Source organism: Carassius carassius, chromosome 9 (assembly GCF_963082965.1).
Source record: "Carassius carassius chromosome 9, fCarCar2.1, whole genome shotgun sequence".
NCBI classification, from domain to species: Eukaryota; Metazoa; Chordata; class Actinopteri; order Cypriniformes; family Cyprinidae; genus Carassius; species Carassius carassius.
In genome coordinates, this window is record NC_081763.1 from 26,315,291 (window position 1) to 26,337,564 (window position 22,274).

The 22,274-nt window shown below is 36.3% G+C and overlaps 7 protein-coding genes across 7 annotated transcripts in view; 4 read left to right on the plus strand and 3 right to left on the minus strand.

Annotated features, from left to right (window-relative positions):
- Positions 1 to 3,654: 3,654 nt before the first annotated feature.
- LOC132149435 (hemoglobin subunit alpha-1-like) overlaps positions 3,655 to 22,274 on the plus strand; it is an 86,215-nt gene continuing 67,595 nt past the window's right edge. The window contains exons 1-3 of the mRNA XM_059558678.1: positions 3,655 to 3,813; positions 3,900 to 4,107; positions 4,212 to 4,356. Coding sequence (XP_059414661.1) covers positions 3,719 to 3,813; positions 3,900 to 4,107; positions 4,212 to 4,340 — 432 coding nt within the window. The 5' untranslated portion in view covers positions 3,655 to 3,718 and the 3' untranslated portion in view covers positions 4,341 to 4,356. The remainder of the gene's footprint in view (positions 3,814 to 3,899; positions 4,108 to 4,211; positions 4,357 to 22,274) is intronic.
- LOC132149443 (hemoglobin embryonic subunit alpha-like) lies at positions 7,517 to 8,281 on the plus strand. Its single transcript, XM_059558687.1, has 3 exons — positions 7,517 to 7,673; positions 7,756 to 7,963; positions 8,051 to 8,281. The coding sequence occupies exons 1-3, from the start codon at positions 7,579 to 7,581 to the stop codon at positions 8,177 to 8,179; spliced, it is 432 nt and encodes a 143-aa protein (XP_059414670.1). The 5' UTR covers positions 7,517 to 7,578; the 3' UTR covers positions 8,180 to 8,281.
- LOC132149439 (hemoglobin subunit beta-like) lies at positions 11,266 to 12,073 on the minus strand. The gene is made up of 3 exons (XM_059558683.1): positions 11,908 to 12,073; positions 11,595 to 11,817; positions 11,266 to 11,502 (listed from the first exon to the last, which is right to left on the minus strand). The coding sequence occupies exons 1-3, from the start codon at positions 11,997 to 11,999 to the stop codon at positions 11,374 to 11,376; spliced, it is 444 nt and encodes a 147-aa protein (XP_059414666.1). The 5' UTR covers positions 12,000 to 12,073; the 3' UTR covers positions 11,266 to 11,373.
- On the plus strand, positions 13,058 to 13,820 carry LOC132149442 (hemoglobin embryonic subunit alpha-like). Its single transcript, XM_059558686.1, has 3 exons — positions 13,058 to 13,214; positions 13,297 to 13,504; positions 13,592 to 13,820. Exons 1-3 carry the CDS (start codon positions 13,120 to 13,122, stop codon positions 13,718 to 13,720), a joined length of 432 nt encoding a protein of 143 aa, XP_059414669.1. The 5' UTR covers positions 13,058 to 13,119; the 3' UTR covers positions 13,721 to 13,820.
- LOC132149437 (hemoglobin subunit beta-like) lies at positions 15,272 to 16,079 on the minus strand. Its single transcript, XM_059558680.1, has 3 exons — positions 15,918 to 16,079; positions 15,605 to 15,827; positions 15,272 to 15,512 (listed from the first exon to the last, which is right to left on the minus strand). The coding sequence occupies exons 1-3, from the start codon at positions 16,007 to 16,009 to the stop codon at positions 15,384 to 15,386; spliced, it is 444 nt and encodes a 147-aa protein (XP_059414663.1). The 5' UTR covers positions 16,010 to 16,079; the 3' UTR covers positions 15,272 to 15,383.
- LOC132149441 (hemoglobin embryonic subunit alpha-like) lies at positions 17,584 to 18,346 on the plus strand. The gene is made up of 3 exons (XM_059558685.1): positions 17,584 to 17,740; positions 17,823 to 18,030; positions 18,118 to 18,346. Exons 1-3 carry the CDS (start codon positions 17,646 to 17,648, stop codon positions 18,244 to 18,246), a joined length of 432 nt encoding a protein of 143 aa, XP_059414668.1. The 5' UTR covers positions 17,584 to 17,645; the 3' UTR covers positions 18,247 to 18,346.
- LOC132149438 (hemoglobin subunit beta-like) lies at positions 19,802 to 20,607 on the minus strand. The gene is made up of 3 exons (XM_059558682.1): positions 20,443 to 20,607; positions 20,130 to 20,352; positions 19,802 to 20,037 (listed from the first exon to the last, which is right to left on the minus strand). Exons 1-3 carry the CDS (start codon positions 20,532 to 20,534, stop codon positions 19,909 to 19,911), a joined length of 444 nt encoding a protein of 147 aa, XP_059414665.1. The 5' UTR covers positions 20,535 to 20,607; the 3' UTR covers positions 19,802 to 19,908.

Consider the following 22,274-nt stretch of genomic DNA (forward strand, 5'->3'; position numbering starts at 1 on the left):
GATGTTCAGACTTTGTTTGTTTGTTCGCCAGAGGGCGCAATAATACAACAATGAAGACAGTCCTAGAACATGTATATAAATATAAATATGTTTAATGTATGTGCCCTCTAGAACCTTGCGTTCTGCAAGTGAACGTGGCTTGATACTTTTACTTTCGTCACTTTTACGGACTTTTAAATTAAATGTTTCCTCCTGGTGGAATGACCTCCCCAACTCAATCCGAGCAGCTGAGTCCTTAGCCATCTTCAAGAATCGGCTTAAAACACATCTCTTCCATCTTTATTTGACTCTCTAACTTTAACACTCACTATTCTAATTCTATTATTTTAAAAAATCTAACCACCTTTCTAATCTTTTTGTATTCTTTTTTCTTTTCATTTTTTATGCAATTATGTGTATGTGTGTGTGTGTGTGTGTGTGTATAAGACCTCTAACACTAGCTTGCTCTATTCTTTTTCTATTCTATCTGTTTTGTTTTTATTTATTATATTATTTAAAAGCCCTTGCTACGAGTACTGTGTTAACCTAACTGAGACTTGTTATAGCACTTATATATCATTGCTCTTTTTGTTGTTTTTGATTGCTTCCACTGTCCTCATTTCTAAGTCGCTTTGGATAAAAGCGTCTGCTAAACGACTAAATGAATAAATGTAAATGTAAGATATATTTATTGCTACCAGATGCGGAGCCAGAGGGGTGTCTAGGGTGGCACTGGACACCCCTGACATCTGATCGGCCACCCCGGGTGCCACCCCTATAATTACTATGCTGCCATTTCATTTTCGTTGTTTAATCATACTGAAGTAAGCAATTATTATTAGCCGCGAAATCAAGGATGCGACCCGTCAGGTCTAGTGTTCCGCATCACCTTTTTATTGTTCTGGCACCTTTAAGTTTATGTTCAACACAGTTTTATGTGATTTTAAAATCATAATAGGTTTTAGGGGCTAATGGGGTCAACAGGTTTCTATTTATTAATATTAATTGTAGTGACGAGCAGCTGTTTTGCTTTCAGAATACAAAAAAAAATGTATTTAAGCTGCAAGGACAATGCTGGTTATTACACTGAATATTAGTGTAATAACTTTCATATGACATAATCAAATATAATTGTGTTCTCTCTATGTTTATACCTACTTAGAATCAAACTTAAAAAATGTAATTTTGATAAAGAAAGAAAAAGTAAAAACATCACAATAGAAAACAAGCATCACATGCCAGGTGCAATTTTCTCTAGCTCCATGCATATCACTATTACATGCATGTCTGATAAAACTTTAGAAGGACGCTCTGAAAGATCAAAACGTGCATACTACACATATTGCCCCATACCCCATATAGATATTACAATGATCAACAAGCCTCATTGTAACCAAGAAAAGGCATTCATTCATTCATTCATTCTCCTTAATTGTATTATTATGTAAAGAAAATGCTAACTGGTTTTATCATTGAATGACAAGTAGATTATAAATGTATATAGACTATAGTCTACCTAAATTAGCCTATATACACAGAATCATAGTATTACGCTGTATTTTTTGCCACATATATAATTCCATTCATGCATGATAAATTAACTGTGAACAATAATCATATTGACTAAAATGTAGGCCTTCATATTTTGCAGGTGAAACTAGAGTAGGCTACTGCTTTTGTTATCCATATTGTTGTTGTTGTTTAAGATATGTCTTTTCATGCTTTCAGCACATGCCCCTGGGATAAACCGTTCATCGCGAAATATCAGGCGTTTTCAGAAGTGCCAATTGCAGCATGCTTCAGCAGAAAGTCAGAAGCTCTCTATCGCTGAACCGGTTCGTTTTAATCGAGATTAGTGCATGGGTGGACCTACTTTTAAAGTTAGGCTACTGATAAAAATGTGTTCATGTTTGCAGAAGATAAGACTTGAAATCCACCCTTTCTCTACAACAATTGTAGCTTGGTCAAATATTAATGCCTGTGTGTTTTATCACTCCCATACAGTCTGAGAAGTCGTATTAATTAAATGTCCATATTGGCACCATGGACACAAATCACTGCCATTCTTAAAATAAGTAATTTATCTGCTATGCGCCATCACCATTCTTAACCCCAAATCCCTCTTAACGGCTAGAAACATGCTTCAAGCATCCTAGAGCATGTTGTGAATGTTTCTTGATTTTATGAATATGAGTTTCAAAAAACGTTGTCTTAGAGACCCTGGATACAAAACATAAAAAAATGCAAAGAAAGACTACAGTGTAAAAAAAAAAAACCCTGCGATGACTATTCTTTTATCTTTGTTTTAATTTTATTGTCTGCCTCCTAATAATAAGGACAAACATTTGCACTAATAGACAAATGTATTAAATTCCAATGTGAATGTGAGATGCACAAATATCTCACCACACCATTCTCAAACTTTGATGAGGATCAACAAATGCTAATTAAGTAAAAGAATATGAACTCGGATCCAAATGACAGCTAACTGACTGTGACAACAGCACAAGCATAAATTAAGCAAGTAAAATTTAAAACTGACAAAAAAAAAATTAGGCTGCAATGCATGCTGGGAAACTTGCACAATATTTTTCAACTTATAACTGTTTGTTCAGATGACTCAATTTGGAAAGTTGGACAAGCTGTGAACAATGACTTGACTAAGTAAGGTTAACAAAGCGTCATGTTTAGAGTATTCTTGTTCAGCTCGCACAAAATAATGAATTGAATCCTATTACTAAAAATTGTTTGTTCAGGCTACTTTTTTACACTTGCAAGTTGGTTTCTTTTACAGTGTGCATATTTAACCCGATCTAATGAAAGTGTGTATAAATGCCAAATAAAAATGAAAACTCATGGGATTGATACGCAAAAATTGACCTTGGCGTGCAAATGCTGCGTGATGGATAGGTTTAGGGTTGTGGGGTAGATGCGCATATCCACGCCAATAAATTTCGCATGAAATGCACTCAAAAAATGCGTATTAAATGCACGCCAAACACATGCGTATCATATGGACGCCAAAGTCAATTTTTGAGTATCAATACCACGAGTTTTAGTTTATATTTGGCGTACTATTTATACGCATTTTCATGAGACTGGGCTTGCATAACTCATGTGCAGTCGGCATTTTAGGTAATATCGGTTAAACTTACATAAGGGAACACGTCAACTAGGAGTTTTCCCTAATGTGCTGCTTATTGATGGTAGCTGTTTGTAGTAGTTACGTTTAGGTATTGGGTTTAAGTATTCTAATAAACAGCCCATATGCTAATAATATGCGTGCTAATAGCCCAAGCAACTAGTTAATAGTGAATGTTTAAGTGTTACCTAACCTTAATATATGTCTTAATGAAGCTCAAATAAAAATACCAAAAAACAGCAAGGAATTAAGAGAAGTTTTATGTACCATCAAACACAGCCTACATTGTCACAACCAGTTTAAAGTCAAGACCACAGTTCACAGGAGGAATCAAATAATGTTTTTAATGAAGGCCTTGGGACTTCTTGGGACTCTGAAATGGACAGTATTTGAATAATAGATACATTAAGTGTATACATGAAGTTTGATTCATATACAGCTGTCTTGTTTACCCCCACCACCCTGCTCTATACTCTGGAGGTGGAGTCTTTTTTTATCTTTCAAAATGCAATGCCATTCTCTCCTTTAAAAAGCATTGCCAAAAAACACAGCTACGTAAGTTTTTTTGGCAGCCTGTCAACTACTAATCTAGTCACCATGAGTCTTTCTGCAAAGGACAAATTGGCGGTGAAGACCTTCTTCGACAAAGTTGCCCCTAGGGCTGAGGAAATTGGCAGCGAGGCTCTGGCCAGGTAATTTAACTGCAGTTTCTGCATACACGAACGGACTTTTATAACTTAGGCTGCTAATATATCTCTCTTGTTTTGAATCGTTTCAGGACTCTGTTCGTTTACCCTCAGACGAAGACCTACTTCTCCCATTGGAAAGACTTGGGCCCCGGCTCACCTCAGGTGAAAAAGCATGGGCTGACCGTGGTGAAGGGCGTCCTGAGCGCTGTCGAGCTGATGGATGATCTCAAGGGGGGTCTGCTCACCCTCAGCGAGCTGCACGCCTTCATGCTTCGCGTGGACCCTGCTAACTTCAAGGTACTTCAAGGTTTTGCTGAAAACATTTGTCAGAGAATTTATTTTTAATTTAATTCAGTCTAGCCTATTAACAACATACTTTTTTTCTTTCTTTTTTTTTTCAGATCATCAATCACAACCTTCTCGTTGTGCTCTCAATGATGTTTCCTGAAGACTTCACTCCTGAGGTACATGTTTCTGTGGACAAGTTCCTGGCTCAGGTCAGCCTGGCCCTGTCTGAGAAGTACCGCTAAAGTCGACCCTGTGGGCCTATTCATCTTTGTTTTCACCTTAATGAGGATGAACATAATAAAATAAAATGTTTGAAATCAAGCTATATCCTTTGTCTCTTTTTGCGCCATGGATCTGATATGGGGTTGGTACACTTAACTCACAAATAAATAGACCTGAATATTTCACATTCATAAGCCTATATTTATGAGTAATGTGACCCTGGACCTTAAGTCGCTGGAGTAGGCTATATTTGTAGTAGTAGCCAAAAAAAAAACAATCAAAAATGGGTCAAAATTATTGAATTTTCTTTTGTGCCAAAGATCATTAGGATATTAAGATCATATTCCTTCAAGATATTTTGTAAATTGCCTACTGTAAATATATCAAAATGTATTTTTTGATTAGTAATATGCATTACTAAGAACTTTAAAGGCATTTTTTTATATTTTGATTTCCTTTTTGAGATGGTGTACAAATATCTTTTTTTTAACTGACCCTTATGACTGGTTTTGTGGTCCAAGGTCTCATATGAACTTATTTCCTCTAAACCTTTGTGAAATACTCCACAACCGTATGCTAACTTATTTTATTTCGATTACTGTTTTAATATAATATTGCTTACATTTAAGCTAATTTAACAGAAATTTTAGAATTAAACTAAATGTTAAATTTAAAAGTAATTGAAGTGTAATCAAGCAGTCTGTTAACCCGTTTCCACCCTTGTGCCGGAGCCCGGCTCGCGCTCGCAGGGAAACTGCAAACCTCAGAGCTAAGAACACATCATTGATAGAATGGACTTAATTAAACTATTCATTACCTTTACAAGCATTTCATTAAAACATTTCCATATACTGACGTATATAGCATATATGTACAATATTCATCGCATTTCTTAAACAAACGTTACTGATACAGAAGTTAGTTGTGTTTTGATAATACGCTAGTCCACAATACTGCCTGATCAGTAAACCCTTTTTATTATTATTATTATTATTATTATATTTTATTTTATTGAACCAATCCCTTCACAAATGCATGCTGAAAGCATACTATCACTGCAATCTACAAATTATAGCATGTTTCCCCTCACATTTGGTCAGTGTCCAATCATTTAGTTTTGACTTAAACGTGTGAGATGTTTTTCCATTCGCTTACGAAATCAACATATAGTTATTATTTATTTGAGTAGCCTATTTATTTTCATGACAAAACACTGATATTCTGTTTTTGACGTGTTTTAACGCTCAAAAGTAGAATATTGTGTATCTTGTATAATGACACATGCACCTTTAATATTAATGTATTTGTTTGTTTCTTTGTTACACGAGTAGGAATTAATGAATGTACTTCTTAATGTAGGCCTTGGATGGCTCTCTGTCATTGTTCTATCTGTAGAGTTTGAATAATACATAGACCTATATGTGTTTTAAGTCTTATTATTGCTTTTTAACTGTCGGTAAACTACCTTACCCTGCATACAGTGTTCAACAATGCTCTGATTTGTTCTTTAAATAGCAAATAAACAGTTATTAATTGTTTATGGTGGGGTATTACAAATGTCTGCAATACAGTACACACAATGAAGTACTCACAAACAATAAATAAACACATTACGTGTAACTTTTGAGTCGAGACCTTATCAGCTTCTTGTTGCCAATTTAGTGTTCAGGAAGGGTGGGGGAAATTAGACATAGAGGCTACTGTGCCAAGACTGTAAGAGATTCAAGTTTTATCTTATTTGGTTAACCATTCATAATGCCTGACATAGCAACTCTCAGCAACAGCACTGACTTCTGTCACCATATATCCTCCGAACAGCAGGTTTTTATTTATTTATTTACTTACTCGTGATTTTATATACGAACGCAGCATATTAATGACATTTTATTTTTTCTATTTTATTTGAGATATGCATGAAACACCAGAGCCTGTTTGCTTTTCGTTCTAAAAATTGTGTTTAATGATTGAGTCTGATTTATATAAACATGGTCAATCTGTTTAGGTGTTTAAAATATGCGGTTGGCGCTGTCCAGTGCTGAAACCAGAAAGTCGTCGCTAAAAGGTACTCCAAGTAAACTATTTCCCTTTTAAGGTAGGCTTCCAAACACAAAGAGTTCATTTCAAATTCAGATCCCTATAGTTAATAATGTGAACAGACATCTAAGAATGAGGACAACAAAATTGCATGCAATGCAGACATCAATGACAGAACAACACTGATCAGAGTTGTTTTGGATTTATTAATTGGAAGATGCACTATACATATTTCTGTGAAGTTAATGGTATTGTTTTCCAAGTGCAGAGCCTACTGCCAGAAACTTCAACCGTGCTGCTTGAATGTCCAGAGTGAAGGCACGACCGAGCTGGGAAGCCGAAATATTGGTCACGCAATCACAGAGGAGCTTTGAGGAGAAAATTAGATGATCAGAATTTCACATATATACTATAAAAAAAATTACGTTCTAATAAAGCAGATTTATTTGAGTAATAGATCGTCAAATGAGAATCGATATTGTACAAACGAGAGTAGGCTACATATATTATTTTCATATATTTTCAACAAATCTTAAACAATGGATCGTAAACTCTCAGTTTTATACTTTTCTGAGAGCTATTGATTTTTAAGTTTTTACTTTTAGATTCCAAATGTCTTACCAAAAACAATATTTTAAACAGCGACTGAACTGTGCGATCTATAATTATCTACACTTATGTGAGGCGGCCCACAGTCAAGACCGTCTCTTGATAACAGGCCATTTCCAAGATAGCACACATTTTCTCAGCGAGGCGTGGCAAGAATTATACAATGTGTAATTTACCAAAAATAAAGTAATTCATATTTCACAAAAGTACATGAAAAAGAAAAGAACAAAATTAAGAGATTCAAAACAAAATGTTAATGTCGCTCATTATAAGTTGAAGTATTCTGTAGTTTTGCAGTAACCTCCAAAATTAAAACAAAAAGTAAAACTAAATTTATCCCCTCATGGTATTCATAAATGTTATAATGACATTATTAAATGAATCGACTTCCGTTTAATTAATTGCTAATTAATTAGAATATGTGGATTTAAAAAAAGGAAAAAAGGAAGTATGTCATGAAAAAGAGTGTAATATTCTGGCAATCTTCCTCAGTCTGATAAGTCATCTTCGGGGGTGAGAGGAGGGTCTTGGGTGTATCTTCCTGAAGGCAGTATAAAACCGTCAGTCCTCTTGTCAGAAACCTACAGAAGTTTGCTGCAAAGTCCTCCTTCCACGATGAGTCTCTCTGCCAAAGACAAAGCTGCCGTCAAAGACCTTTGGGCCAAAATCTCGGGAAAGGCTGATGACATTGGTCAGGATGCTCTTTCTAGGTAAGGTTATTAATGGCGTGTATACGCACAATGTTTTCTTCGTGCATATATATCTGCAATTCAACTCGCTGTGTCTGTGTAGGATGTTGGTGGTCTACCCCCAGACCAAAACCTATTTCTCTCACTGGAAGGACCTGAGCCCCAGCTCTGCCCCAGTGAGGAAGCATGGGAAGACTGTGATGGGCGGCGTCGCTGAGGCTGTCAGTAAAATCGATGACCTTTCCTCTGGACTCCTGAACCTCAGCGAGCTTCATGCTTTCCAGCTGCGTGTGGACCCCGCCAATTTCAAGGTAAGCGCAAGTAAATTCCCCTTTAGTCAACTCCGATTCTGTCATAGTCTCCTAGTCGCGGTAACACTTTCTTTTGTTTTTCCATAGATTCTGTCCCACAACATCCTCGTGGTTCTGGCCATTATGTTCCCCACCGACTTCACCCCAGAGGCCCATGTTGCTATGGACAAGTTCCTCTGTGCTTTGGCTCTGGCTCTGTCCGAGAAGTACAGATAAGCGCATGTTGAGTGTCTTCGAGTAGGTCCGCGTCAAACCAGATGAATGCCTGTATAAACATTGTCTTTATATGATGCAATAAATGATTATGAAAATCATTGACTAAGCGTTTTTGGTGCATGTTTTTGCAAGTCATAAAAAGTTGTCGCTGAATTTAATATTCACAAACGACAATCTTTTAAAAACTAATTTAAAAATCAAATTTCCTTTTTCAAACAGTATTATTTCTTTTCTTAAAGCCAATGTAAACAACTTAAAACCAACCAAATTAAAATTTCAGTCTTTAATTGTTTGCATTTCTGAAACAATATGTTTAACACCAATGTTGTAACCCCCCCCCCAAACCAGACTAAACAGAGAAAAAAAAAAACAACAACAGCAATTAGAATTAGAATGAAGGGATAAATGTTTTTTAAGGGAACTCCTCCCTTGTGTTTCTTCTCTTCATAGTCTCCCCTCCCCACTCTCCCCTACTCTGCTTTCAGTTCAATAAATTTTATTGATTAAATTTAATTTGAACCATTTGGCTTCAGTTATGAACTTCTGAATTCTTATAAATATATAAGTTTCTCGCTGAGTAAATTTTTTTGTAAAAAGCTTTCTATTATAAGTTGTTTTTCAGCGTCCAGTAGCCTATGTAAACTATAAGGGGGTCAAATCTCTCAAAGTGTTCTTTGCTGCATTATCTTAAATTGTTTACACCTAGAAACTCAAATAATTATATATTATTATATATTATTTGTTATCATAATTATGTGTTATAAACACATTTTGTAATATTATATATATTAAAATTCTATATATATATATATATATATATATATATATATATATATATATATATATATATATATATGTGTGTGTGTGTGTGTGTGTGTGTGTGTGTGTGTGTGTGTGTGTGTGTATACTTTTTTATTTGTTGTTTGTTTGTTTGTTCAGTTAATAATTTATTAATTCCTTCGTTTTATTTTATTCATTTTTATGTTTGTTGTTTATTATTTTATATATAAGACAATTCAAGCCTAGAAGTACCCTTGAATCAACACTTACAATCATAACACTCATTGTTAAAATAACATCAGTGAACTCCGCAAGAACATGTAAATTATATTTGGTTGTGTTTTTCAGTAGCAGAAGATTTCAACTTCAAATATGTTACCATTATTTATGCAAATTATTCTTGAACAATTGGAACAACCAATGTTTGTCTTGTGTATTTGTGCAAAAGTTTGTATCTGTTTTGGCGAAAATAACTGTAGAACCATCAAACTCTGTTACCTCTCTGAAAAGGTATCCTCCTTATACAACCTGAATTCCGGAAAAGTTGGGACGTTTTTTAAATTTTAATAAAATGAAAACTAAAAGACTTTCAAATCACATGAGCCAATATTTTATTCACAATAGAACATAGATAACATAGCAAATGTTTAAACTGAGAAAGTTTACAATTTTATGCACAAAATGAGCTCATTTCTATTTTGATTTCTGCTACAGGTCTCAAAATAGTTGGGACGGGGCATGTTTACCATGGTGTAGCATCTCCTTTTCTTTTCAAAACAGTTTGAAGACGTCTGGGCATTGAGGCTATGAGTTGCTGGAGTTTTGCTGTTGGAATTTGGTCCCATCCTTGCCTTATATAGATTTCCAGCTGCTGAAGAGTTCGTGGTCGTCTTTGACGTATTTTTCGTTTAATGATGCGCCAAATGTTCTCTATAGGTGAAAGATCTGGACTGCAGGCAGGCCAGGTTAGCACCCGGACTCTTCTACGACGAAGCCATGCTGTTGTTATAGCTGCAGTATGTGGTTTTGCATTGTCCTGCTGAAATAAACAAGGCCTTCCCTGAAATAGACGTTGTTTGGAGGGAAGCATATGTTGCTCTAAAACCTTTATATACCTTTCAGCATTCACAGAGCCTTCCAAAACATGCAAGCTGCCCATACCGTATGCACTTATGCACCCCCATACCATCAGAGATGCTTGCTTTTGAACTGAACGCTGATAACATGCTGGAAGGTCTCCTTCCTCTTTAGCTCGGAGGACACGGCGTCCGTGATTTCCAACAAGAATGTCAAATTTGGACTCGTCTGACCATAAAACACTATTCCACTTTGAAATAGTCCATTTTAAATGAGCCTTGGCCCACAGGACACGACGGCGCTTCTGGACCATGTTCACATATGGCTTCCTTTTTGCATGATATAGCTTTAGCTGGCATCTGCTGATGGCACGGCGGATTGTGTTTACCGACAGTGGTTTCTGAAAGTATTCCTGGGCCCATTTAGTAATGTCATTGACACAATCATGCCGATGAGTGATGCAGTGTCGTCTGAGAGCCCGAAGACCACGGGCATCCAATAAAGGTCTCCGGCCTTGTCCCTTACGCACAGAGATTTCTCCAGTTTCTCTGAATCTTTTGATGATGTTATGCACTGTAGATGATGAGATTTGCAAAGCCTTTGCAATTTGACGTTGAGGAACATTGTTTTTAAAGTTTTCCACAATTTTTTTACGCAGTCTTTCACAGATTGGAGAGCCTCTGCCCATCTTTACTTCTGAGAGACTCTGCTTCTCTAAGACAAAGCTTTTATAGCTAATCATGTTACAGACCTGATATCAATTAACTTAATTAATCACTAGATGTTCTCCCAGCTGAATCTTTTCAAAACTGCTTGCTTTTTTAGCCATTTGTTGCCCCCGTGCCAACTTTTTTGAGACCTGTAGCAGGCATTACATTTTAAATGAGCTAATTAAGTGGATAAAAGTGTAAAATTTCTCAGTTTAAACATTTGCTACGTTATCTATGTTCTATTGTGAATAAAATATTGGCTCATGTGATTTGAAATTCCTTTAGTTTTCATTTTATTAAAATTTAAAAAACGTCCCAACTTTTCCGGAATTCGGGTTGTATATATATATATAAATAAATAAATATATATATATATATATATATATATATATATATATACAGCTATTTCTATTTGTAAATGATTTTTTGTTTGAAATGGCACATTCTTTCACATAATGAATAAAAATATATGAATGAACAATATGTGAATTCATGTGAATATTAAAGAACACAGGATAGACTGCATATTGAATACTGACACGTTTATTTGCTTCAACTCAGAAGAACACATTCTTTTGTTTAAACATCAGATGATCCTCTGTGTAACAGTCAAAGCAGGTTTTGTTTCTAGTGGTACTGTCTTCGAAGAGAGGAGATCACGACGGCGAGGAACTTCTGAAAAGCGGCCTGGACCTCAGGTGTGAATGCAGCGCCGAGTTGAGCAGCAACAACAATGGTTAAGCAGTCACCCAGAAGCTGTGGGAGGACACAAGGACAGTGTCATATAGACAGACAGAGGATGGATGAACACTTAGGTCAGATCAAGACTTATTAACTTATTAACTTACCCTGAAGTTGTCAGGATCTACATGGAGCTTCTCGGAGTGCAGCACACTTAGTTCAGCATAGGCGGCTTTGATTTCATCCATGTTCTTCACGGCTTTGTCCAGGCCATGGAGCACGACTTTACCGTGTGCAGCAACCATGGGGTTTCCCATGATGGCAGCGGCATTGTACAGGTTTCCAAAATTGCCAAAGTACCTCTGGGTCCAGGGGTAAACGACCAGACATCTACAAACCAGAACGAAGAGAAAGAGCATTTTATCAGAGCGCTGTTTGTAAACTAGTTGCCCGCTTCAAGTTAATGCCAAGACTCAATACCTTGCCAGAGATTGTTGACCAACGACTTCGTAGTCCATCTTGGAGAAGATGTCCTGGATGGTGGTCCTCTCAAATTCTGTCCACACAACCATGTTTCTGACTTTAGATGTTCAGACTGACTGCCTTTAACAGATGCTAAAGAGTGCTGTGAAGAGAGAGAGTCTCATTGCGGTACTTTTAAATGCCCTTCATCACCCCACCCCTTGGTGACGAGTTTGTGGGTTGGTTCAACCAGGTCCACCCAAGAGATGCATATCATAGCCAACTTTTTTTATTCTAGCTGCAAAGATTAAACTGAAACAGTTAATTCTTACAATATTTTAGATTCATCAGTGAATAACCAAACAATTGATTAATGGTTCACATATGAATAGTTCACATATATGAATAGTTCACATATATAGGAATAGTTAATTTCTAAAACGTTGAACAATAGACTATTGTCAGTCTATTGTCAATAGTTTTACATTAAAGACATAAAAATCAGCTCATTAGTTACTTAGCTTATATTATTCAATTATGTGTTGGCTCGTTTCATCTGTACCCCTGTCCCCGCTGACCATCCCGCTCAATTCTCTAATTTACACGAAAACACAGAAGAATACCATGTTATGAAACATTCTTTGAGGAGAGATCACACGCATCAAAGGTCCGTGTTACTCATAATACAACAAGCAAATATTTCATGTTAAAGAGAGGCGGTGAAGTCAAAACTGCATCCCTAAAATTAGACATTGTTCCATATCTTTGGATTAGAGAATCGTGCTACCATGCACGTGTGGAGCAAAAGTCATCACTCGATTGTGATGTAGGCTACAGGCAAGTTATTTGATGTGTTTCAGCTGTCCCTCGGTTCCAGTTGTACACTAGACCTATATTATATTTTTAATTGCTTGATGTGTGGAAAGCTGTTTCAGTAACTCAAACAAGTCTAACGGAGTATCGCCGTATTCATTCGAGTTATAGTTATTATTAGCTACATTAATTAATTTCAATTTAATTAATTGCTAATTTATTAAATAAAGTGGATAGAAAAGGAAAAACTATGTCATGAGAAAAAGAGTGTAATATTCTGGCAGTCTTCCACAGTCTGATAAGTCATCTTCGGGGGTGAGAGGAGGGTCTTGGGTGTATCTTCCTGAAGGCAGTATAAAACCGTCAGTCCTCTTGTCAGAAACCTACAGAAGTTTGCTGCAAAGTCCTCCTTCCACGATGAGTCTCTCTGCCAAAGACAAAGCTGCCGTCAAAGACCTTTGGGCCAAAATCTCGGGAAAGGCTGATGACATTGGTCAGGATGCTCTTTCTAGGTAAGGTTATTAATGGCGTGTATATGCACAATGTTTTCTTCGGGCATATATATCTGCAATTCAACTCGCTGTGTCTGTGTAGGATGTTGGTGGTCTACCCCCAGACCAAAACCTATTTCTCTCACTGGAAGGACCTGAGCCCCAGCTCTGCCCCAGTGAGGAAGCACGGGAAGACTGTGATGGGCGGCGTCGCTGAGGCTGTCAGTAAAATCGATGACCTTTCCTCTGGACTCCTGAACCTCAGCGAGCTTCATGCTTTCCAGCTGCGTGTGGACCCCGCCAATTTCAAGGTAAGCGCAAGTAAATTCACCTTTAGTCAACTCCGATTCTGTCATAGTCTCCTAGTCGCGGTAACACTTTCTTTTGTTTTTCCATAGATTCTGTCCCACAACATCCTCGTGGTTCTGGCCATTATGTTCCCCACCGACTTCACCCCAGAGGCCCATGTTGCTATGGACAAGTTCCTCTGTGCTTTGGCTCTGGCTCTGTCCGAGAAGTACAGATAAACGCATGTTGAGTGTCTTCGACTAGGTCCGCGTCAGACCAGATGAATGCCTGTATAAACATTCTGTCTTATGATGCAATAAATGATTATGAAAAACATTAGCTAGCGTCTTTGGTGCATGTTTTTGTCACACACCAGTCAGTGTTGAGAATGGTGAGAGACTAGATACAGTCTCAAATCAAACACAAATATTGCAGATGTTTCATTTATTCTGAAGAACTACCAGTCAATGAACATGAAAGCAAAGTTGTTTTATAGTGTTGACTAATCAAACATGATATTACCAACCACACAAACAAATAAGAAAATAAATAAATCAACTTTAAAATAAAATAAAAACCTTTTCAATAAACAAGCATATTGCTAAATTATTTGAATACACTTCAGTAATTGAACTTCATTAGTCTGCTAAATAGTCTAATTGCATTAATTTTGGAGGGTTTTCCAATTGTTGTAATTTAAGTCCTTCAGTGTGCAAAAATATGCCACTTATGAATATTCCCACTTATTACAAATATAATATTACTAGTAGAAAATTGTACTTTTTTCCTCAAGAAAAAAAAAAGTTGTTTGTCTTTTTTACTATTCCATACTTTAAATTATAAATGAAGAAGCCTTGTTAAATAAATGTTGAAACGGTTACTTTCGCTCAGATGTTTGTAATGATTGATCTTTTAATTGAGTAAATTACTATATTTAATTTCCTGCACTTGGCTCCATTTATGAACCTTTGAAATCTAACAAAGCAGCCTTTTCTCGCTCTGTAAAACTTTTTTAAAGTTATTTTTCAACGTTCAGTGTGTAATTATTACTTTTGTTTACATATACATTAATAAAGGGATTAAAATAGTATTTAGTATATATTACACTAATCTTTAGTTGCATATATATTTAATAGGCCTATATTATAATAATACATAATACATACCTTTGCAGTTTGCAGTGGTGGGCCCAAACTTTGGAATAATTTCCCTTTACATGTTAGAAAGGCCCAAACGAGCCAACAGTTACTGTTTTTAAGTCTAGCTGTGTGAGAGCTGCTATTTTATTTGACATTATTCTATAATATTTCATAATATTTTTAACTTTGTTATTCTATTTGTCATATTGCCTTATTCATGCTTGTACTGGTAAACACATTTCTAAATAAGTGCTTTATAAATAAACTTTGACTCGATATAACCTATGTATAATACTAAAGTGTTCTTTAGTGCATTCTATTCTTTCAGTTACACTGAGAAATGTCTTATTTGTTTGTTTGTTTAACGGACTATTCCTTAAATCAAGTACAATAATTGTGTATTGGTTATACTCGTTGGGTCATTTGAATAAGACATGGAATAGGCCTATGCTTTCTGTCCTTATTAAAGTTATTTTGATTATCTCCAATAATAGAGGTAATCAGATTAGGTTATACACGAACTTTTGCCTATTTTATAAAAGATGATCAGTTAGAAACAGTTTATACCAAAGGCTTCAAAAGCTGCCTGCAGCAGAAGCAAACCCTAAGACACAAATTGTCTGAATTCATGCGAATATTAAAGAACACAGGATAGACTGCATATTGAATACTGAAACATTTATTTGCTTCAACTCAGAAGAACACATTCTTTTGTTTAAACATCAGAAGATCCTCTGTGTAACAGTCAAAGCAGGTTTTGTTTCTAGTGGTACTGTCTTCGAAGAGAGGAGATCACGACGGCGAGGAACTTCTGAAAAGCGGCCTGGACCTCAGGTGTGAATGCAGCGCCGAGTTGAGCAGCAACAACGATGGTTAAGCAGTCACCCAGAAGCTGTGGGAGGACACAAGGACAGTGTCATATAGACAGACAGAGGATGGATGAACACTTAGGTCAGATCAAGACTTATTAACTTATTAACTTACCCTGAAGTTGTCAGGATCTACATGGAGCTTCTCGGAGTGCAGCACACTTAGTTCAGCATAGGCGGCTTTGATGTCGTCCATGTTCTTCACGGCTTTGTCCAGGCCATGGAGCACGACTTTACCGTGTGCAGCAACCATGGGGTTTCCCATGATGGCAGCGGCATTGTACAGGTTTCCAAAATTGCCAAAGTACCTCTGGGTCCAGGGGTAAACGACCAGACATCTACAAACCAGAACGAAGAGAAAGAGCATTTTATCAGAGCGCTGTTTGTAAACTAGTTGCCCGCTTCAAGTTAATGCCAAGACTCAATACCTTGCCAGAGATTGTTGACCAACGACTTCGTAGTCCATCTTGGAGAAGATGTCCTGGATGGTGGTCCTCTCAAATTCTGTCCACACAACCATGTTTCTGACTTTAGATGTTCAGACTGACTGCCTTTAACAGATGCTAAAGAGTGCTGTGAAGAGAGAGAGTCTCATTGCGGTACTTTTAAATGCCCTTCATCACCCCACCCCTTGGTGACGAGTTTGTGGGTTGGTTCAACCAGGTCCACCCAAGAGATGCATATCATAGCCAACTTTTTTTATTCTAGCTGCAAAGATTAAACTGAAACAGTTAATTATTACAATATTTTAGATTAAAAAGAAATACCAATGAGTCTAACTGTTTTTTAAATTATTTTAATGTGTCAGCATTTCTAAAGAACAATTATATCTGATAATCCGATTACATAGATTGCATATGATATAATGCTTTTATAAATAGGGAATTCTGAACATTTTAATTTTGTTGAACTGTTTGTTCCATAATTATCAAACCATGTTCTGCATAAGACTCAAAACTATGCATTTTCTTCATGTGGTGTTCCTTTCAGTTGTCTACTAACTAAACAAATTATGAATAACAATAAATAATTTATATTTTCTACAGTTAGTTCATAAATACTTTTTTACAGTTCCCATACAATTTAAACACTCATGTTTAATGCTTTAAGGTAACCTAAATTATTTCAAATGTAAAATGTTTTATTTTTCGACAAAAAAAAAAATATATATATATATATTTCATTTCAGCCCTTCATTTTATTACTGTACTTTATCACTTTTATACAACTTAATAAGTTCCCATTAAAGCATATTTAAAAAGCCAAGAGATCATCAGTGAATAACCGAACAATTGATTAATGGTTCACATATGAATAGTTCACATATATGAATAGTTCACATATATAGGAATAGTTAATTTCTAAAACGTTGAACAATAGACTATTGTCAGTCTATTGTCAATAGTTTTACATTAAAGACATAAAAATCAGCTCATTAGTTACTTAGCTTATATTATTCAATTATGTGTTGGCTCGTTTCATCTGTACCCCTGTCCCCGCTGACCATCCCGCTCAATTCTCTAATTTACACGAAAACACAGAAGAATACCATGTTATGAAACATTCTTTGAGGAGAGATCACACGCATCAAAGCTCCGTGTTACTCATAATACAACAAGCAAATATTTCATGTTAAAGAGAGGCGGTGAAGTCAAAACTGCATCCCTAAAATTAGACATTGTTCCATATCTTTGGATTAGAGAATCGTGCTACCATGCACGTGTGGAGCAAAAGTCATCACTCGATTGTGATGTAGGCTACAGGCAAGTTATTTGATGTGTTTCAGCTGTCCCTCGGTTCCAGTTGTACACTAGACCTATATTATATTTTTAATTTCTTGTTGTGTGGAAAGCTGTTTCAGTAACTCAAACAAGTCTAACGGAGTATCGCCGTATTCATTCGAGTTATAGTTATTATTAGCTACATTAATTAATTTCAATTTAATTAATTGCTTATTAAATCAATAAAGTGGAAAGAAAAGGAAAAACTATGTCATGAGAAAAAGAGTGTAATATTCTGGCAGTCTTCCACAGTCTGATAAGTCATCTTCGGGGGTGAGAGGAGGGTCTTGGGTGTATCTTCCTGAAGGCAGTATAAAACCGTCAGTCCTCTTGTCAGAAACCTACAGAAGTTTGCTGCAAAGTCCTCCTTCCACGATGAGTCTCTCTGCCAAAGACAAAGCTGCCGTCAAAGACCTTTGGGCCAAAATCTCGGGAAAGGCTGATGACATTGGTCAGGATGCTCTTTCTAGGTAAGGTTATTAATGGCGTGTATACGCACAATGTTTTCTTCGGGCATATATATCTGCAATTAAATTCGCTGTGTCTGTGTAGGATGTTGGTGGTCTACCCCCAGACCAAAACCTATTTCTCTCACTGGAAGGACCTGAGCCCCAGCTCTGCCCCAGTGAGGAAGCACGGGAAGACTGTGATGGGCGGCGTCGCTGAGGCTGTCAGTAAAATCGATGACCTTTCCTCTGGACTCCTGAACCTCAGCGAGCTTCATGCTTTCCAGCTGCGTGTGGACCCCGCCAATTTCAAGGTAAGCGCAAGTAAATTCACCTTTAGTCAACTCCGATTCTGTCATAGTCTCCTAGTCGCGGTAACACTTTCTTTTGTTTTTCCATAGATTCTGTCCCACAACATCCTCGTGGTTCTGGCCATTATGTTCCCCACCGACTTCACCCCAGAGGCCCATGTTGCTATGGACAAGTTCCTCTGTGCTTTGGCTCTGGCTCTGTCCGAGAAGTACAGATAAGCGCATGTTGAGTGTCTTCGAGTAGGTCCGCGTCAAACCAGATGAATGCCTGTATAAACATTCTGTCTTATGATGCAATAAATGATTATGAAAAACATTAGCTAGCGTCTTTGGTGCATGTTTTTGTCACACACCAGTCAGTGTTGAGAATGGTGAGAGACTAGATACAGTCTCAAATCAAACACAAATATTGCAGATGTTTCATTTATTCTGAAGAACTACCAGTCAATGAACATGAAAGCAAAGTTGTTTTATAGTGTTGACTAATCAAACATGATATTACCAACCACACAAACAAATAAGAAAATAAATAAATCAACTTTAAAATAAAATAAAAACCTTTTCAATAAACAAGCATATTGCTAAATTATTTGAATACACTTCAGTAATTGAACTTCATTAGTCTGCTAAATAGTCTAATTGCATTAATTTTGGAGGGTTTTCCAATTGTTGTAATTTAAGTCCTTCAGTGTGCAAAAATATGCCACTTATGAATATTCCCACTTATTACAAATATAATATTACTAGTAGAAAATTTTACTTCTTTCCTCAAGAAAAAAAAAGTTGTTTGTCTTTTTTACTATTCCATACTTTAAATTATAAATGAAGAAGCCTAGTTAAATAAATGTTGAAACGGTTACTTTCGCTCAGATGTTTGTAATGATTGATCTTTTAATTGAGTAAATTACTATATTTAATTTCCTGCACTTGGCTCCATTTATGAACCTTTGAAATCTAACAAAGCAGCCTTTTCTCGCTCTGTAAAACTTTTTTAAAGTTATTTTTCAACGTTCAGTGTGTAATTATTACTTTTGTTTACATATACATTAATAAAGGGATTAAAATAGTATATAGTATATATTACACTAATCTTTAGTTGCATATATATTTAATAGGCCTATATTATAATAATACATAATACATACCTTTGCAGTTTGCAGTGGTGGGCCCAAACTTTGGAATAATTTCCCTTTACATGTTAGAAAGGCCCAAACGAGCCAACAGTTACTGTTTTTAAGTCTAGCTGTGTGAGAGCTGCTATTTTATTTGACATTATTCTATAATATTTCATAATATTTTTAACTTTGTTATTCTATTTGTCATATTGCCTTATTCATGCTTGTACTGGTAAACACATTTCTAAATAAGTGCTTTATAAATAAACTTTGACTCGATATAACCTATGTATAATACTAAAGTGTTCTTTAGTGCATTCTATTCTTTCAGTTACACTGAGAAATGTCTTATTTGTTTGTTTGTTTAACGGACTATTCCTTAAATCAAGTACAATAATTGTGTATTGGTTATACTCGTTGGGTCATTTGAATAAGACATGGAATAGGCCTATGCTTTCTGTCCTTATTAAAGTTATTTTGATTATCTCCAATAATAGAGGTAATCAGATTAGGTTATACACAAACTTTTGCCTATTTTATAAAAGATGATCAGTTAGAAACAGTTTATACCAAAGGCTTCAAAAGCTGCCTGCAGCAGAAGCAAACCCTAAGACACAAATTGTCTGAATTCATGCGAATATTAAAGAACACAGGATAGACTGCATATTGAATACTGAAACATTTATTTGCTTCAACTCAGAAGAACACATTCTTTTGTTTAAACATCAGAAGATCCTCTGTGTAACAGTCAAAGCAGGTTTTGTTTCTAGTGGTACTGTCTTCGAAGAGAGGAGATCACGACGGCGAGGAACTTCTGAAAAGCGGCCTGGACCTCAGGTGTGAATGCAGCGCCGAGTTGAGCAGCAACAACAATGGTTAAGCAGTCACCCAGAAGCTGTGGGAGGACACAAGGACAGTGTCATATAGACAGACAGAGGATGGATGAACACTTAGGTCAGATCAAGACTTATTAACTTATTAACTTACCCTGAAGTTGTCAGGATCTACATGGAGCTTCTCGGAGTGCAGCACACTTAGTTCAGCATAGGCGGCTTTGATGTCGTCCATGTTCTTCACGGCTTTGTCCAGGCCATGGAGCACGACTTTACCGTGTGCAGCAACCATGGGGTTTCCCATGATGGCAGCGGCATTGTACAGGTTTCCAAAATTGCCAAAGTACCTCTGGGTCCAGGGGTAAACGACCAGACATCTACAAACCAGAACGAAGAGAAAGAGCATTTTATCAGAGCGCTGTTTGTAAACTAGTTGCCCGCTTCAAGTTAATGCCAAGACTCAATACCTTGCCAGAGATTGTTGACCAACGACTTCGTAGTCCATCTTGGAGAAGATGTCCTGGATGGTGGTCCTCTCAAATTCTGTCCACACAACCATGTTTCTGACTTTAGATGTTCAGACTGACTGCCTTTAACAGATGCTAAAGAGTGCTGTGAAGAGAGAGAGTCTCATTGCGGTACTTTTAAATGCCCTTCATCACCCCACCCCTTGGCAGGGTATTGGGTTACAAGTTTGTGGGTTGGTTCAACCAGGTCCACCCAAGAGATGCATATCATAGCCTACTTTTCTATTCTAATAGGCTTTCCGCAAAGAGTTAATTCTATCTATTTTGCAGAGATTAATTTTTTATTATTTTATTTAATATGGCAATATTTTTCTTAAAGAACATTATTGTCATCGGATATAGATTATATATGATGGACATAGGCTAAATAATAAATACATATGACAGATAATATACATATTAATACATACTTTATAGGCCACATATGAAATTCTGAACAGAGACACTGAATTTAGTATCTGACAAGAGAAACATTTTTTCTAATTTTCTCTCTCTTCTCCGTTTTCTCTTGACGTGTTTAACAGACAAATAATTGCTCGTAATTGATGGTCTCCCACATGAGAGTTGCAGGCTACAGGATAGGCCTATTTACGAAATCAAACATAGCCTAGTGACTTTTGTAGCCTATTTGATATGACAGTTTCCTGAATCAAAATATGTACATAATTATAAATAATATTATATTATAATAATATACATTATTATAAATAAATAATATAAATATATATAATATATATACATTTTGGAACGTGCGTATAACGTTTTTCATGACCAAATCTGGCAACAGATTATATTCTGATAACCTCTAGGCAGTCTAATATTAACGTTTATAATATTTAAGTCTTGCATCACAAACTGAAGTCTTTTAGCGACCCCTGCTGTCCACGTGTATTAAGATATACTTATAACAAATCTGAAATTAAACAGACCAGAACAAAACAGATCTAAATGTAACCAGCAGGGGACGCCAATCTCACTCTCTCTGTCTCTCTCTCTCTCTCTCTCTCTCTCTCTCGCTCTCTAACACATTTTATTTGATATAAAAGATAGCCTATATTCAGGGAAATGAAAAAAATGAAATCTAAAAATTAACCATATTTTAATATATAAATATACGCATTAGCTACATTTGTAATAGACTTATAACCCATTTTTTATTATTATATATTCATGTCACTGTTAGTCTTATGTTAATACAAAAAGGCCTATATGATAATACCACAAACTTAGCTATTAGATATTAGTGAGGGTTAAGACGCGAAAGAAATCCACTCAGTGTCGCTAGAGGGCTACTGCGTCTGTAAAATGCGAATCCTTTCGGTAACATTATTTCTCAATACCCCCAATCTAGGTCTTATACACCGTTTCAAATGAATAGGCTACTATTTTGTTCACTCGGACACAGTCACAATATCGCCATTCAGAATGATTGTTGAGCGGACAACGAACGACATTATCTGACCTGATGTAGCCTATCATATTCACAAAGAAAATGTCACACTTTGAAGCCTTCGTATCACAGATGTAGGCTATGCAGGAAAGAAATCTTAGCCTATAATTCCTAATAACTGATTAATAAGTTTACATCTGCTGAAGAGGTCTATAGCATATTGCATGATGGCAATAACAAATGCACAGCTAGGGCTGCGTTTCTCAAAATCATCGAAAGCCTAAGAACGTCGTGAAAACGTTCATGTGACTGATCTTAGTACAACGGTCTGTTTCCAAAAGCATCGTAACTTAAGCATTTGAAAATCATCGTAGATCTACGA